Raw genomic sequence first — 13,047 nt, forward strand, 5'->3', positions numbered from 1 at the left:
ATGGACTGTAGCTCGTCAGGCTCCCCTGTCCATGGGATTTTCCAGGCAAGAATACTGGAGTGGGTAGCCATTCCCTTCTCCAGGGATCTGTCCAATCCAGGGATCGAACCCAAGTCTCCTGCACTGCAGGCAGGTTCTTTACCATCTGAGCCCTCAGGGAAGCCCTCAAGAGGCAGAGGAACATGTTGAATAATACTGCAAAGATGTGATCAGCAAAAGCAGAATGTGGGAGACTTTCAGGAGAAACAACCCTTCCTTAAACACACACACAGAAAAGTTGCAAGGATAAAACTACAGAGAAGGGAGAACTTTAGACACCTATTAATGAATAACAGTGTGTGGAATTTATTTGGATATGAAATTGAAAAACAAACTGTTTAGAAACAGCAAGTTACTCCCTGCAGGCCAAATCCAGCCAAAGGCTTGCTTCTGTTAGGTAGTTAGCATAGGACAACGGAGTCCAGAACAGTGGTGGCTAAAAGACAAGCAAGGGAAAAGCCCGTGAAAATAGAAAAAGGAAGGTCAGTCCGAGGACTGGAGTGAGGACCTCAGGTAGAACAGTGCTCCTGGTTGGCCCAATTTACATAGGGCAGGCCCAGGGGAGGGAAAAAACATATAAAAAGAAGATCCAAAGGGCAGGAGCGGGGGTTGTCTTTCTCCTCTACGTGCACGCCCTTTTTCTCTCTCTTTTCTCTTTTGGGTCCGCATGCCCTCACTCCTCGAGGATGTATTTTCCTTTGTTTTCTAAATAAAACGGAGCTGTAACACGGAGCTGTAACACTGTCCAAGAGCTGTGATGCACCGAGGGCTTTAACGTCCATCGCTTCAAATGTTTGTTGTGATGAGACAGAACCGAGGAAATTACACACTCCCCTGACACTTCTGTAAGGCTCTCAAGGTAAAAATGCTTTGTTTCAAAAAATGAAATTAAAACAAAAAACAAAGACTGTGCAACAGGCCAATATGCAGCAGAAGCCAACCACAGCCACAGAAACCTAAAACATCTCTCTGGCCCTTCGCAGAAAGTGTACCTTGCCCTGAAGCTATGTGTTAAGGTATTTACAGATGAACGGATGTTAGGATGTCTCAAATTCGCTTCCAAATAAACCAGAGGAGCAGGAAGAGGTCTGGAAGGAACAAGACTGGCCAACCGTGGAAGCTCTGTGATGAGGCTTCATTACACTGTTCTCTTTTTGCAACTGTCTAAACTTTGTCATAATAAAAAATTTTAAAATAGGCTGAACAGGGAATAAAAGTGATGGCTGATCTTAAATGTCAGTGTGGCAGAGACAGCCAGGTGCCCCACAGTATCTGCTCTTCTTTGTTAACAGAATTTCACTCGGGCATGTGACTAAGCTCTGGCCAATGAAAGGTGAGAGTCTGTGAGGCCTTGGAGTGAGGGCCAGCAAATGGAGAAGGCACAGCTGCCTATCCTCTTCTCCTCCTTGCTAGTAGCTGCGATCGATGGAGACTGAACAGCCATTCTGCACCAGGAAGTGGAGTCCGTGTGTTATGATGGTGAGAGAGCAGGGCAGGAGACCACATCCTGGCCAGTCTGTGAAAATGCCACCCTGGCCTTGGAGTGCCTATCGCTAGGCTTCTTACGCGTGAAGGAGAAATAAAGTTCTACCTCTTGAAGCCAGGATTATTTTGGATTTATTTGTAGTCAAATCTACCCCTGGCTCATACAGTCAGGAAAATATTTCTTTCAAAATATTCACCTTATTCAAGGTGAGTCTGGTACACAAGCACAGGTTTGGTTGGTAACTATCAAAGGTCACCAGAACTGTGGGTATTCCAAAGTTTTCCCCCCAGGTCAGTGCAAGAAGGCTTTTTTCTTTCCCTCAGTCAAAAAACTGAGTGAGTGAGTGAGTGAGTGAGTGAGTGAGTGAGTGTGTGTGTGTGTGTGTGTGTGTGTGTGTGTCTGTGTCTGTGTGTCTGTGTGTGCTGTTGGAGAAAAAGCTGGAGGGCTCAGCAGGGAGATCCAAGAGGATCTGAAGAGGTAAAGCAGACTCCAGAGAGACACGAGAGGAGAAGGAACGCTGGAAAGGCGAAACGAGGAAGAGCTGGGGTCTTGGTTTTGAAAGGACAAACTTGCGTTATCTGTTTGACCTAGAGAAACTCAGTCCTCCAACAGCCAAGTCCTGGGCTGGAGGTGGTTCCTACAGCAAATGGGGAGAGAGGGCCTTTGAGTTAAGTGGGGAGTCAATGGTCAGTGTTATGACAACTTAGACCTTAACAAGAAATGCCAACACCACAGGTTCTGGATCATCCCTGCTGTCCTGACTGACTCCAACCACAGACATCCCTTCGTGACGCAGGCCAGCTCCTGCTTATCCTACAGGCTTCAGCCTGCCCGTGGGGGCATCCCTGGGGAAGCATCTCTGATCACCCTGAAACATGAAGGTTCCCCAAGACCCAAGTAAGACCTCACGCCTGTTCTCCTCTACAGCCCCAGTCCTACTGTAACTAATTACACAATTGCGGGTCTTTGGCCGGTGCCCTTCCCACCTTTAGGCTGTGACCTCCAGCAGGTCAGGGACTGCCAGTTTCACCTTCCTAATTCCACCACACTGCCCAGCACACAGGGGATTCTCACTGATGGCTTCTTGAATAAAAGAAACAAATCTAAATTTCCCGAGCTCCTCACCGAGAGAATCTCTGTTCTGCTTAAAATATTTCAGGGACAATTGTGGAAAAGTTCAGACACTGACAGGTTCATAATCAACAGGTGTCTCTTTCTTGCTCCCTCCCCCTCTTCTCATCCTGGTCAATCTGAAAAAACCTGATAAATTTTCTTTTAGACAACTTTTCAACTGACAGTGGCATGTTCATGATCCCATAAAGAAAATCCACCTGGGAATGTCACAAAGCTTCATGCCTGGAAACTCTTCTATTTGTGACGTTCTGACTGGTTTTAAACATATCATTATGATCATGAGTAGAAGGAAACCTTAACAGTGTCACCTGAGAAATAACACTTGTCAGTAACAGCATTTCCAGGAGCCTGAACAGGAAGAGGCGAGGCAGAGGCGCACACACCCGATGGTGACTCGTGGCCCCGGTCACGTCTCACTTGTCCTGCTGACCTCAGAGAGTGACCAGGAGGCTCGCATGGGAGAATGTGTGACCAGCTGCCAGGTCTAGAAAGCGACACCAGGCCCTACACAGCAGCGACCACAGGCTGCCTCTGTCCGTTTCATGGCCAAAGCTGGTGGTGTAGGGCCTAACTGTTCTGGGGAGGAAGAGACCGGGAACTCTCAGAGGATGCTGTGATGGCGTCCAGTCCCGCCCGCCTCCGAGTGAGCTCCAGGAAGGCCCCGAAGACAGAGCAGCCCTGCTCACACAGAGCAGGGAGCCACCCAGGTCCACACGGTTCATTCCAGAGCAGGTGGAGTGTTAAGCAACACTTTCTCAGCCTTCCGTTTGTAATTTCTACCCACCAGGGCGTCCTTACTCTACTCTCCAGAGCTTCTGGGGAATATCTGTGCAAGGAGGCAGCTTTTAGGAGGCTAGTAGCATGGCTGAATGGGGAAGGAAGTCTTTGGACCTAGGGTACCCGGCTGCCATTTTGGACAGGAGGGTCTAGAGAGGAGAAGAACACAGTTTTTCAAGCCAAGAGGTCTATTTGCAAAGCGCACCTCTAGCACCACATAATTAATAATAAACAGCAGCGAAGATCTGAGTGCTTCATATGCCAGACATAGTTCTAAAAGCTTTACATGCATTAAATAATTGAATCCTTCCTACAGCCCCATGATATAGGGTGCCATAACTACATGTGTTTTATAGATGAGTTAACTAAGGTTCAGAGCACTTGAGGAAATTGCTCCAGTTCACAGACTGGTAAGTTGAGGTGAACACGGGTGTGAAATCTAACTGGGCTCCAGCCTAGCCCTCCTTCCACGATATCACACAGCCTCGTCTAACAGCAGGGTCCACACCTACTCACTGCTCACAGCCCTCGTCCTGACCTGCAGGCTCCCACCTGGTTCCTGCCCTACATTCTGCCTTGCTCCTTATTCACTGGGACTTATTTTCTCAATTAGGGTTTGTCCCTTGGACCCCAATTTCAGAACCATAGAACCTTCCTTAGAAGGACTTTGCTTCCCACCTTAACCATGATTCATAATTTTCTATTATGCCATTTCTGACTTCCCTGGGTAGTAAATTCACAAATTACATCATAGATTTCAGCTTTACTTCTAACTCATCTCAATCCTGCTTTTCTACTAAGAAGTTCTTAGAATATGAAAAGGTAGCAGTTGACATGCTGGGAGTTTTGCTAAGAGTCAACGCAAAAACAGCTCCCACTGGCCTTTGTCGAGCTGACAGGTGCGCACAGCCAGGGCCGCAGTGGAAGGGCTCAGTGCAGATCCAACCCAAGGCCCAGCACAGGCTGCCTGCTTCTGGCAGCTTTTCTACCTACGGGCCCAGTCCGGCGCAGGTGATGCGGCTGTAAGAGCACGTGTACCCGAGAGAGACAGAAGCAGCTGTGAGAGAGAGTGGCACCCAACAGCAGAGACGCTGGAAGACGTTCACTGCGGCGCTCAGGAGTTTAGGAACGCGTTCTTGTGACACAAACAGCCGGCAGCGGGGCAGCTCCCAGTCCTTGCTGAGGACCACCGGGAACCCGCACATACCTTCACTCCATCCAGCACGGCCTTGATGACCCCTTTCACAGTTGTCACCATCTCTTTATCTTCTGAGTTCACGCCTTCCAGCATCACTTGGTCAGACCAACGGATGAGGTTGGCGAGACTTTGGTACACTCGGCTGTAGCAGGAGGACAGGGCTGAGCTGGAGGCAGGAGGAGATTTTCAAGAGAATATTAAAACTCCACAGTACGGCCATCCCTTTAAGTCTTCTGTTTAGCACAGACCTAGTTTCTCAGTGACTCGGGTTTCTCAGTCCTTTCTATAAAATTTGCACCTCCTTTTAATAAATACACTTTTCCTCCCTGAACCTATTTCCTTATATCCGATGAAGATTTTGTGGAGCTTTATATTCTGGTCTAAGCTTTTTTTTTCATTTCTCAACTATAACGTATAAAAATTCCACAACGAGAGTTTACGTGCTTTTTCAAACTGCACATCCTCCACGAGATTCTGATAACATCTCTCAAGGAATGGTCCACCTTCCTCTCCTCCGAGTAGGTCAGAGTGTTGTACACTTATTCTGAATTAGATAAAAACTCACAGGCTGCTCTCACCTTCCGAGACGGCCCATACTCTATGGAGTGTATTTCTCTCTAAATAAACCCACTTCTTACCTATCACTTGGGCTTCCCTGGTAGCTCAGACGGTAAAGTGTCTGCCTGGAATGTGGGAGACCTGGGTTGATCCCTGAGTCGGGAAGAACCCCTGGAGAAGGAAATGGCAACCCACTCCTGTACTCTTGCCTGGAAAATTCCATGGACGGAGGAGCCTGGTAGCCTACAGTCCATGGGATCACAAAGAGTCGGACACGACTGAGCAACTTCACTTTTCACCTATCACTTTGTCTCTCACTGAATTCTTTCTGTAATGACACACTGAGAACCTAAGCTTCAGCCTGGATGGGAGGAGGGTTTGGGGAGGAATGCATACATGTATACGTATGGCTGAGTCCTTTCCTTCTTCACCTGAAACTATCACAAATAATTAGGTCTACTCCAATACAAAACGTTTTGGTGTTAAGAAAGTAAAAACCCATATGTGTCATGAGGAGCCAACAGGTTTGTGGGATTTTAGCAGGCAGGATCTTTTAGAGAACAGTTTTACTTTGATTAAAAAAATTTTTTTTTGTATCTTAGTTCCAAGACCAGGGATAGAACCTGTGCCCCCTGCAGTAGAAGAGTGAAGTCTTAACCACTGGAACACCATTTCCAACAAGGGAAGTCTCAAGGAATAACCTTTAAATATGAGACCTGAAATTTACTAGAATTCCTCCTAACATTGGCTTGGCTTTGTCATCCCCTGCAATAAACCATGGCTGCGAAGTCAGAGGAATGCACTAATGAAGGGTATTTTAAGAAGGATAAGTCAGAGGCGAGGTGGCCTGTGGTGGTGGGAGAGGTATCAACTTCACAACAACACAAAACAAGCTGCAAGTACTTTTGGAGGTCCTAACAGTTGTAGAGTAGGGGCCAAAATGAAGATGTTTTATACCTTACACATATTTCTAAAATAACTAAAGATGATTATCCCGAGGATTTATGGAAGGAATTATTTTTCTATTTTGAATATTATGTATTATAATAGAAGAAGAGCAAAAGTAGAAAATTTGTGGACTGCTACCTCTTCCATTAAAAAAAAAAAAGAAGCTGATATTTAGCAGCCAAAGGTACGCTTTTTCTCCACAGATATAATTGTAAGAAAAATACATAATATTGTAAGGTGATTAAAACAGCTTCTAAAAATAAAAGCCATAAAAAAAACCCAAAAACACCTGAACCAAACAAGGCTTGAACAAGAAGCTCTTCAGAATCAGATGAGGAGGAAGAGAATTTCCAGGAGACTGGTCTCCTATTCTGCCGCTCACTCTACCCTGTGCGTGTTCCAACGGGGGGAAAAGCAGAGTCAGAAAGACTGAAAGCGAACTCCCCAAGTCCCATTACAAAAAAGAAAAATGTGAAAAGGCAGCCACAAGAAAGCCAGGGTCTGGCTGCTTTAGAGGATGATACAAATGCAGAGTATCCAATGTCACACCTATCCTCTTAGGAAGGACGACCAGGAGAATAAAACAACACTTCTAGGCTTTCCTGGGGCCTGGATCATAGGTGACGTGGTCTTGAAAGGGAAGGTGCTCCTAGCCGTCTGCCTCTCCTCCCAGGCAAGGCCAGATGAGGCCTTTTTAAACAAAGACTGGCCTCCCACCCCCCGCCTAAGCAGATGCCACCACAGCACCTGGCAATAATTAGAGGAAAGAGGTGGGCGGGGTCACTTTTATGTGATGCTCAATTCCTACCTGCACTGGATGTTAACATTTTCCTGACAGCACCTAAAAATATCAGTAATTGGGTCCACCCTTCACATCGTTAGCTTGGAGGAAGAATAGTCCTGTGTCTAAACGTAACAGGAAGGACATTAAAAAAGGAAGGAGGGTCCTGTACCATAAAAATGTCCAGAGGACCAGTTCATCTGCTTCCAAAACGGAGCAAAGCCATCTACACGGAGGGCGAGCAGGGATCCTGCTCTCACACCTCCGTTCACTGCCCACAAGAAGCAGCCAGCTGCTTGTTCATAGGCCCGTCACCACTGCCCTGGGAACAGGGGAGAAGGGTAGCCAACAGCCTGCCTGCTGGAACCCCACCCACAGAGCAGGCAGGATAACACCCTCCCAGTCAACAAACAGGCTTCCCGGGGGGCTCAGCAGTCAAGAATACACTTGCCAATGCAGGAAACACAGGTTCGATTCCTGGGTCAGGAAGATCCCCTGGAGGAGGGCATGGCAACCCACTCCAGTATTCTTGCCTGGAGAATCCCACGGACAGAGGAGCCTGGCGGGCTCAGTCCACAGGGTTGCAAAGAATTGGACATGACTGAGCAACTAACACACACGTAACCAACAAACGTGCCAGGAGGAATGAGATTGTGGAAGGAAGCTGACAGAAACATTTGAGGGAGTATTTTCGATCATGTCAGGGAGAGCAATAAAAATATCATCAGTTGGCTTTTGAAAAATTTCAGGAGGAAAAATATCCCTTAAACGGTATTAACCGAAGGACTACCAGGAAAAAAAGAAAGGGAAAAAACCATTGTTCCTTACGGCCACACCCAGGCATTTCTCTTTTCCCCTTAAGGAAATGGTTATAGATGTTAAGTAATTATGAAACCTCCCCACAGACAGAAACACACCCCAGACCACTGTCATATCACTTGATCAAGTCTCCCAGAGCTTGCGTGTCTAGAAAGTAGCGTCCCCAGCAGAGCTGTTGGCCGACACTTGGGGTCGCGAGGCTGGGCAGCAGCGCGGGGCCAGCGCTCCCATAGGACTTGGCGAAGGTAACCATGCTGACTCTCCGGAGGGGGGCACACGAGGTGGTGGGTGCGGGGCTCCAGCAGTCGGCGCCCATGTGGTCACATTCCACTCACATGCCTGCGAGTCTCTTCCCTCCTGGGACACACCTGCCTGCTGCCCTGGTTCCTCTGGTCGTCTTCTCCTGCCCCCAGTGCCCATCCAGCACTTGCCTTGACTTCAGGTCTGGCCCCAGCGTCTCCTCCCCCAGGAAGTTTAGTTACTCTCTTGTAACTCGCCCTCCATAAAACTGGCACCTGGTCAGACAGTGGGGGAGTTGGTGTTTTCAACCAGATCTGAACTTTCCCATGGCGGGCCCAGCCCATGAGAAGTCTATCAGAGCATTTCATAGAAAGCTGTCTATGCGCCTGAAACCAGCTTACTGTTAGGCACATTCCCTCCAAGGAGAGCCGCACCGGGCCCGTCCACAAGCTGGGCACTGGGGACCTACTGGGAAAGCACAGCACTTGTCTCACAGAGGCCTCCATGGGCCTCTGAACAAGGCACCAAAGCTACTGGCTGCCCCAGAGGCTTGGGTACATGACGGCAGCCTGCTGTGGAAAGTGAAGACAGAACCGGGCAAAGCCCTAACAACACTGTATCCTTCCCCACCAACTGGGTCCAGTGAGCTTCCAGCCAGAAGACCACCAGCAGCAGCCAGAAGACAGGGGTCAGCACAATCTACAGGGGTCAGCAGAAACCCCAGAGCAGGTAGCTTCTTGGAAATGAAGATACTGCTTGCTTTATCTCCCAAAAGAAGAAAACTATGCCCTTCATTGCCAAGTTCTGAAAGCGGTTCATGAACGCTTAGCCCCGTGGGGCTACAAGGACACTAACCCATCCTGAGGAACTGAAACAGAGAGATGTTTATTCCGGACAGGCACCAGGGAAGGAAAACAAAGCCAGCAGGCATCTGACAGCCTCTCGTGAGAAGGCTTCACTGAAGGTTACATTCAATATTGCTTTTCATTCTGTGGTTAACAACAAACAGAGGGGCAAGCCGCTGACTAACCTTTCAGAGGAAAATGAACTCTAGCAAAAAAAAAAGCATTACCCAACAAAAGCTGACACCATCCCTGTACCTGGCTTCCAATGAATCCAGCTGCTGTCTGGGAGGACCTGGCTTGATACAACTCAATGTTTCACTAGTCCATGCTCTACTGGGACTCCTCTCTACCTCTTTTGACTTAATAATGTAAGCGGTCAAGATCTCTAAGCAGCTAAATACTGGCAGGATTTGGTGTCACAATAAACTATGGTTAACACAGGGAACTGGGGAAAATGTGTCCAAATCAATGGGATGATTGCCAATGAGCCAGCTAGTATGAAAAAAAACCATAGGCTTACCCAGCGGCTACCCCCCAGCAGTGGTGGTGAGCTTCACTCAGTGTCAAGGCCTCATGAGTAACAGTGACCTCAACCTTGGGGAAAAACCAGGCGGAGACCATGGGGCAAGGCTGGGGGCAGGGACTGGAGGGCTCCTTTTCCTCCTGGCACTCCTCGCTGTTCGTAGAAATGTTGGGTGTGAATGGCCCCCAAACCAAGGTGCCACTATGCCTCCACAGCTCTAACACGGCCCAGAGCAACTCACCTGTGCTGAATTCGAGGGTCGCTCTGCACCAGGGGTAAGATGGCCTCCAGCACCTTGCTGGCGGACCCCGGGAGCATCTCCAGGACCTTCTTATCAATAGCCATTTTGTCCACAATGGTCTTAAAGTAGCGCAAGGCACTGACAACTTCCTTCTCTTTCTCCTCCAGCCAGCTCAGGTTCTGAAAGGAAATGTTAAGCATAAGGAGGGAGGAGAGAGATTAAAGGGAGTGATTTTAAAAGAAATGAATAAAATTTCCTGTAGACCACTTTGAGATTGATGCCACTGGAAGGGGCTTCTTGCTGCAGAAACTAAGTCAAATTGTTTCCCTAAGGACTGCAATCAGGATACAGAGGCCAGACTTGGGGCAGAAGAAGGGGCTGGATGGAGAAAAGTAGTTTAGGTATTCCTAAGTCCCTTCCTAGACAGAGACAGACTCGCCCAGGGTCTCCTCCACCACTACACGGAACTATCACCGCTAATCTCACCAAGTACAGTGAGGACTGATTTGCTGATGGCTGTAGGATGCTTGGGTACTGTGCATGTCTATCCAGGAAATCAAACTGAGAAACCCCAGGCCTTTCAAGGTCCTGAGGGCTATGTGAGATTGGTCAGAGGCATTGGTGCTCAAAGCCCATTCTCCAGGACTCCTTGTTAGATTCCCACATTTGACCTGCAGATGCAGTGCCCTCTCAATGAGATGAGATGGCACTCCCAAAGGACCTGGAAGCCCTGGGGTGAAAGGGTGAGGAAGCTGGACAGACAGCAGAAATTCAGGCACTGCTCCTGCCGCAACTGCTAACAGCATCCAGAGTATCTCTGCTCCCGAGGAAAGTTCACCAAGGAAGAAAATAAAAACACAGAGCCCTGGACCTGCCGGCATTCACATTCCCACACCCAAGTCTTTCCTCTTTGACTGTGGAGTACCTTGAATCCACGGTCAGTGGGTAAACACACTCCTTACACTGACCCTGAGGTCAACAACCCAGGTCTCAGCTGGCTGGCAGGGAAAGGGAAACCAAGAATAACTGTTAAAATAGATAAATCCAAAAATGGATAATCCATTCGAGTAGAATCGATTACTTGCCCAGGGCAAATTAAGGATAGTACAAGTGAGGAAAACTTCCACCTATGGGCTCTTTGAGCTCCAGAGACTACATAAACAAAACCCACCAAGAACAAGAAGATAATTTCTTAAAAAAGGAGATTTAAAACTATACAAATACATAAAAAAGTGATACATAATAAAGTGATTATGATTCTGAACACTAGTTCTTTTAAAATAATGAGGAACGTCATTTTAAATTAAATTTTTAAATAGTGGATTTCATGGGAATATCAAAGAAAAACCATATAAATGGAATTAAGAAGTCATTAGTTCCTTTGTGGGACGACTTTCAGAGCCTTGATTTAGCTCCTCTCAGCTCCTCTCAGAACACCTTTCCCAAAGGTGTTCTGTAGAGCACTAGGGTATCATGCTCCCATTCCCAGCATGGGTCTCTCTGCCCTCACTTTATTTTTCTCTTTTTACCAACTGACACCTTTATTTACTGTCTGTTTCCAAGGGCCAGGCACTTACTTCTCTAGCTCAAGGCAAGAGCACTCTGCTTTGGCTAGGCCTACCCGGAGCTCAGAGGAACCTCAGTCTGAAGGAATCATGGCGCCGTGCAGACATCAAACATGACTAAAACCACACTGGCTGGTTGGGCAAGAGGATGATGACCACAACACTGCCATCTCAGCACCTCAGGACTCCTCAGGCGCCAGCATGACGAAACAGGGGGAGGAGGCCGGAAATGTTTTACAAAAATGTGTCCCCAGGTTCGCTAGGGAGAAAGGGGCTGACCTGAAGATGGGAGGCCTCCAAAGCAGCAGGTGTTTCACAACAGAGAATTCTCCTGTCATTTGCAGAGAGATCAAACCGGGCTGCCCTGGGCTCCTAACAGAGGCGTGATACCTCGCAGAGTCAGGTTTCATCCATTAACGCTCCAGCAGATTCCACTCCCTGACTCAGTGGCCTCTGAATGCTATGCATTCCCCCTGCCCTCCAGCTGTTAAAACTATGGCTTCTCACAAAACGCAGCCAACAGTCAAGAGTTTACAACGAGACACCCAGAAGAAGCACCCCCAGGAACCAGGAACCTGAGGCCAGGGCCTTGGAGAGGCAGGGGCATCCACCTGCACATGGCCTCGTGCGTCAGGGGGTTAGGGGCCACCGTGGCACAGACAGACCTGGAAACCACCCGAGGCCAGTGGTGCTGGGGGAGGGTGTGATCCAAAGGCACCACTGGGCTTCAGGCTCCTCGTGTGCAAAATGGGAAGACTAATGCCTGCTCTGGGTAGGCTAAGGAGGCTTGTGGGGGTGCTCGGGGAGAATATTTGTGGAAGCATTTCATAAAATTAAGGGAATAGCAGATTCTGATTAAGCAACCTTGGCCCAGAGCCCACACTTTCTGTATACCAGGAACAGTGAAAGCTTGTGTGTACAGTCAAGGTGAGAAGGAAGACAGCGTGTGATGCCACTCAGGACAGGGCCCAGCACAGGAGACCCACGGGAAGTTGTGGGTGAATCCGAATCTCTTCCTGTCTACCTGAGCTGCAGCTTCCCAGGTAACATCCCGGGAACAATGAGACTATACACAGAAACACTAAGTTGTAAGAGAGTTAGTAAGTCATAGTTAAGGATGACGGCAGATGACAGGCTATGGTAAGATATCTCCGACAGAGTCAGCTACGCTCACACCCTGGCAGGCAGACCCCCAACACCTCCAGTCCTGACTGTGGGCCTCCATGTTTGAGCTCACTCTGGATCATGCAGGTGACAGGGCACGGAAACTCCACCCTTCTTAAAGGGTGATGACCAAGAACCAGGCTGATGCTCTTCCTTGGGGGAGGATCTATACAGCTCCTTCCTAGAGAACAGTTTCTCAGCCACGGCATGGGCATTTTAGGACAGATGATGCTTTGTTGTGGGGGTTGGGGGAGGTGCTGTTCTGTGCATTGCACAATGCCTACCAGCATCCCTGGCCTCTACCTACCAGACGCCAGGAGCACCTGCTTCAGCCTCCTGGTTGTGACAACAAAAACTGTCTCCAGACATTGCCAGCTGTGCCCTGGAGTCTGCAGGAACCCCCACTAAGGATAGGGTACTTGAACGTCAAGTTTCCTCTATCATTTCTCTTGGAATAAAGAAGAAAGAGGGGGTGGAAATGCCAAGAAGTGAGCGGCTGGAACAGTCTCCTATCAGAGATCACTAGCAAAACAGTGTTTAGTGTGTCATTTTGCTCTGGGCTCCCTGGACGGTGTCAGATGACAACTAACACTCTTGTTGGTGTTCCATATAAAACCCAGCTCCAAGGGGTTGCTAAACAGATTGTAATTAAAAAAAATAATAATTGTGGCACAGACCAAATCCTGCACTTTACTCCTCTCTTCAATCTGGAATTCAGGTCAGGCTGGT

General features: G+C 48.3%; 1 protein-coding gene across 7 annotated transcripts in view; it reads right to left on the reverse strand.

Annotated features, from left to right (window-relative positions):
• The window catches only part of RAPGEF1 (Rap guanine nucleotide exchange factor 1), a 135,900-nt gene that overhangs the window by 50,890 nt on the left and 71,963 nt on the right, over window positions 1-13,047 (reverse strand). For all 7 annotated transcript variants that reach the window (XM_052649656.1, XM_052649657.1, XM_052649654.1 and 4 more), the window contains 2 exons: window positions 9,590-9,768; window positions 4,644-4,800 (listed from right to left, as the gene is read on the reverse strand). In XM_052649656.1, the coding sequence (XP_052505616.1) occupies window positions 4,644-4,800; window positions 9,590-9,768 (336 nt within the window). The remainder of the gene's footprint in view (window positions 1-4,643; window positions 4,801-9,589; window positions 9,769-13,047) is intronic.

The sequence above is a fragment of the Budorcas taxicolor genome, chromosome 11 (assembly GCF_023091745.1).
Source record: "Budorcas taxicolor isolate Tak-1 chromosome 11, Takin1.1, whole genome shotgun sequence".
Taxonomy (NCBI): domain Eukaryota; kingdom Metazoa; phylum Chordata; class Mammalia; order Artiodactyla; family Bovidae; genus Budorcas; species Budorcas taxicolor.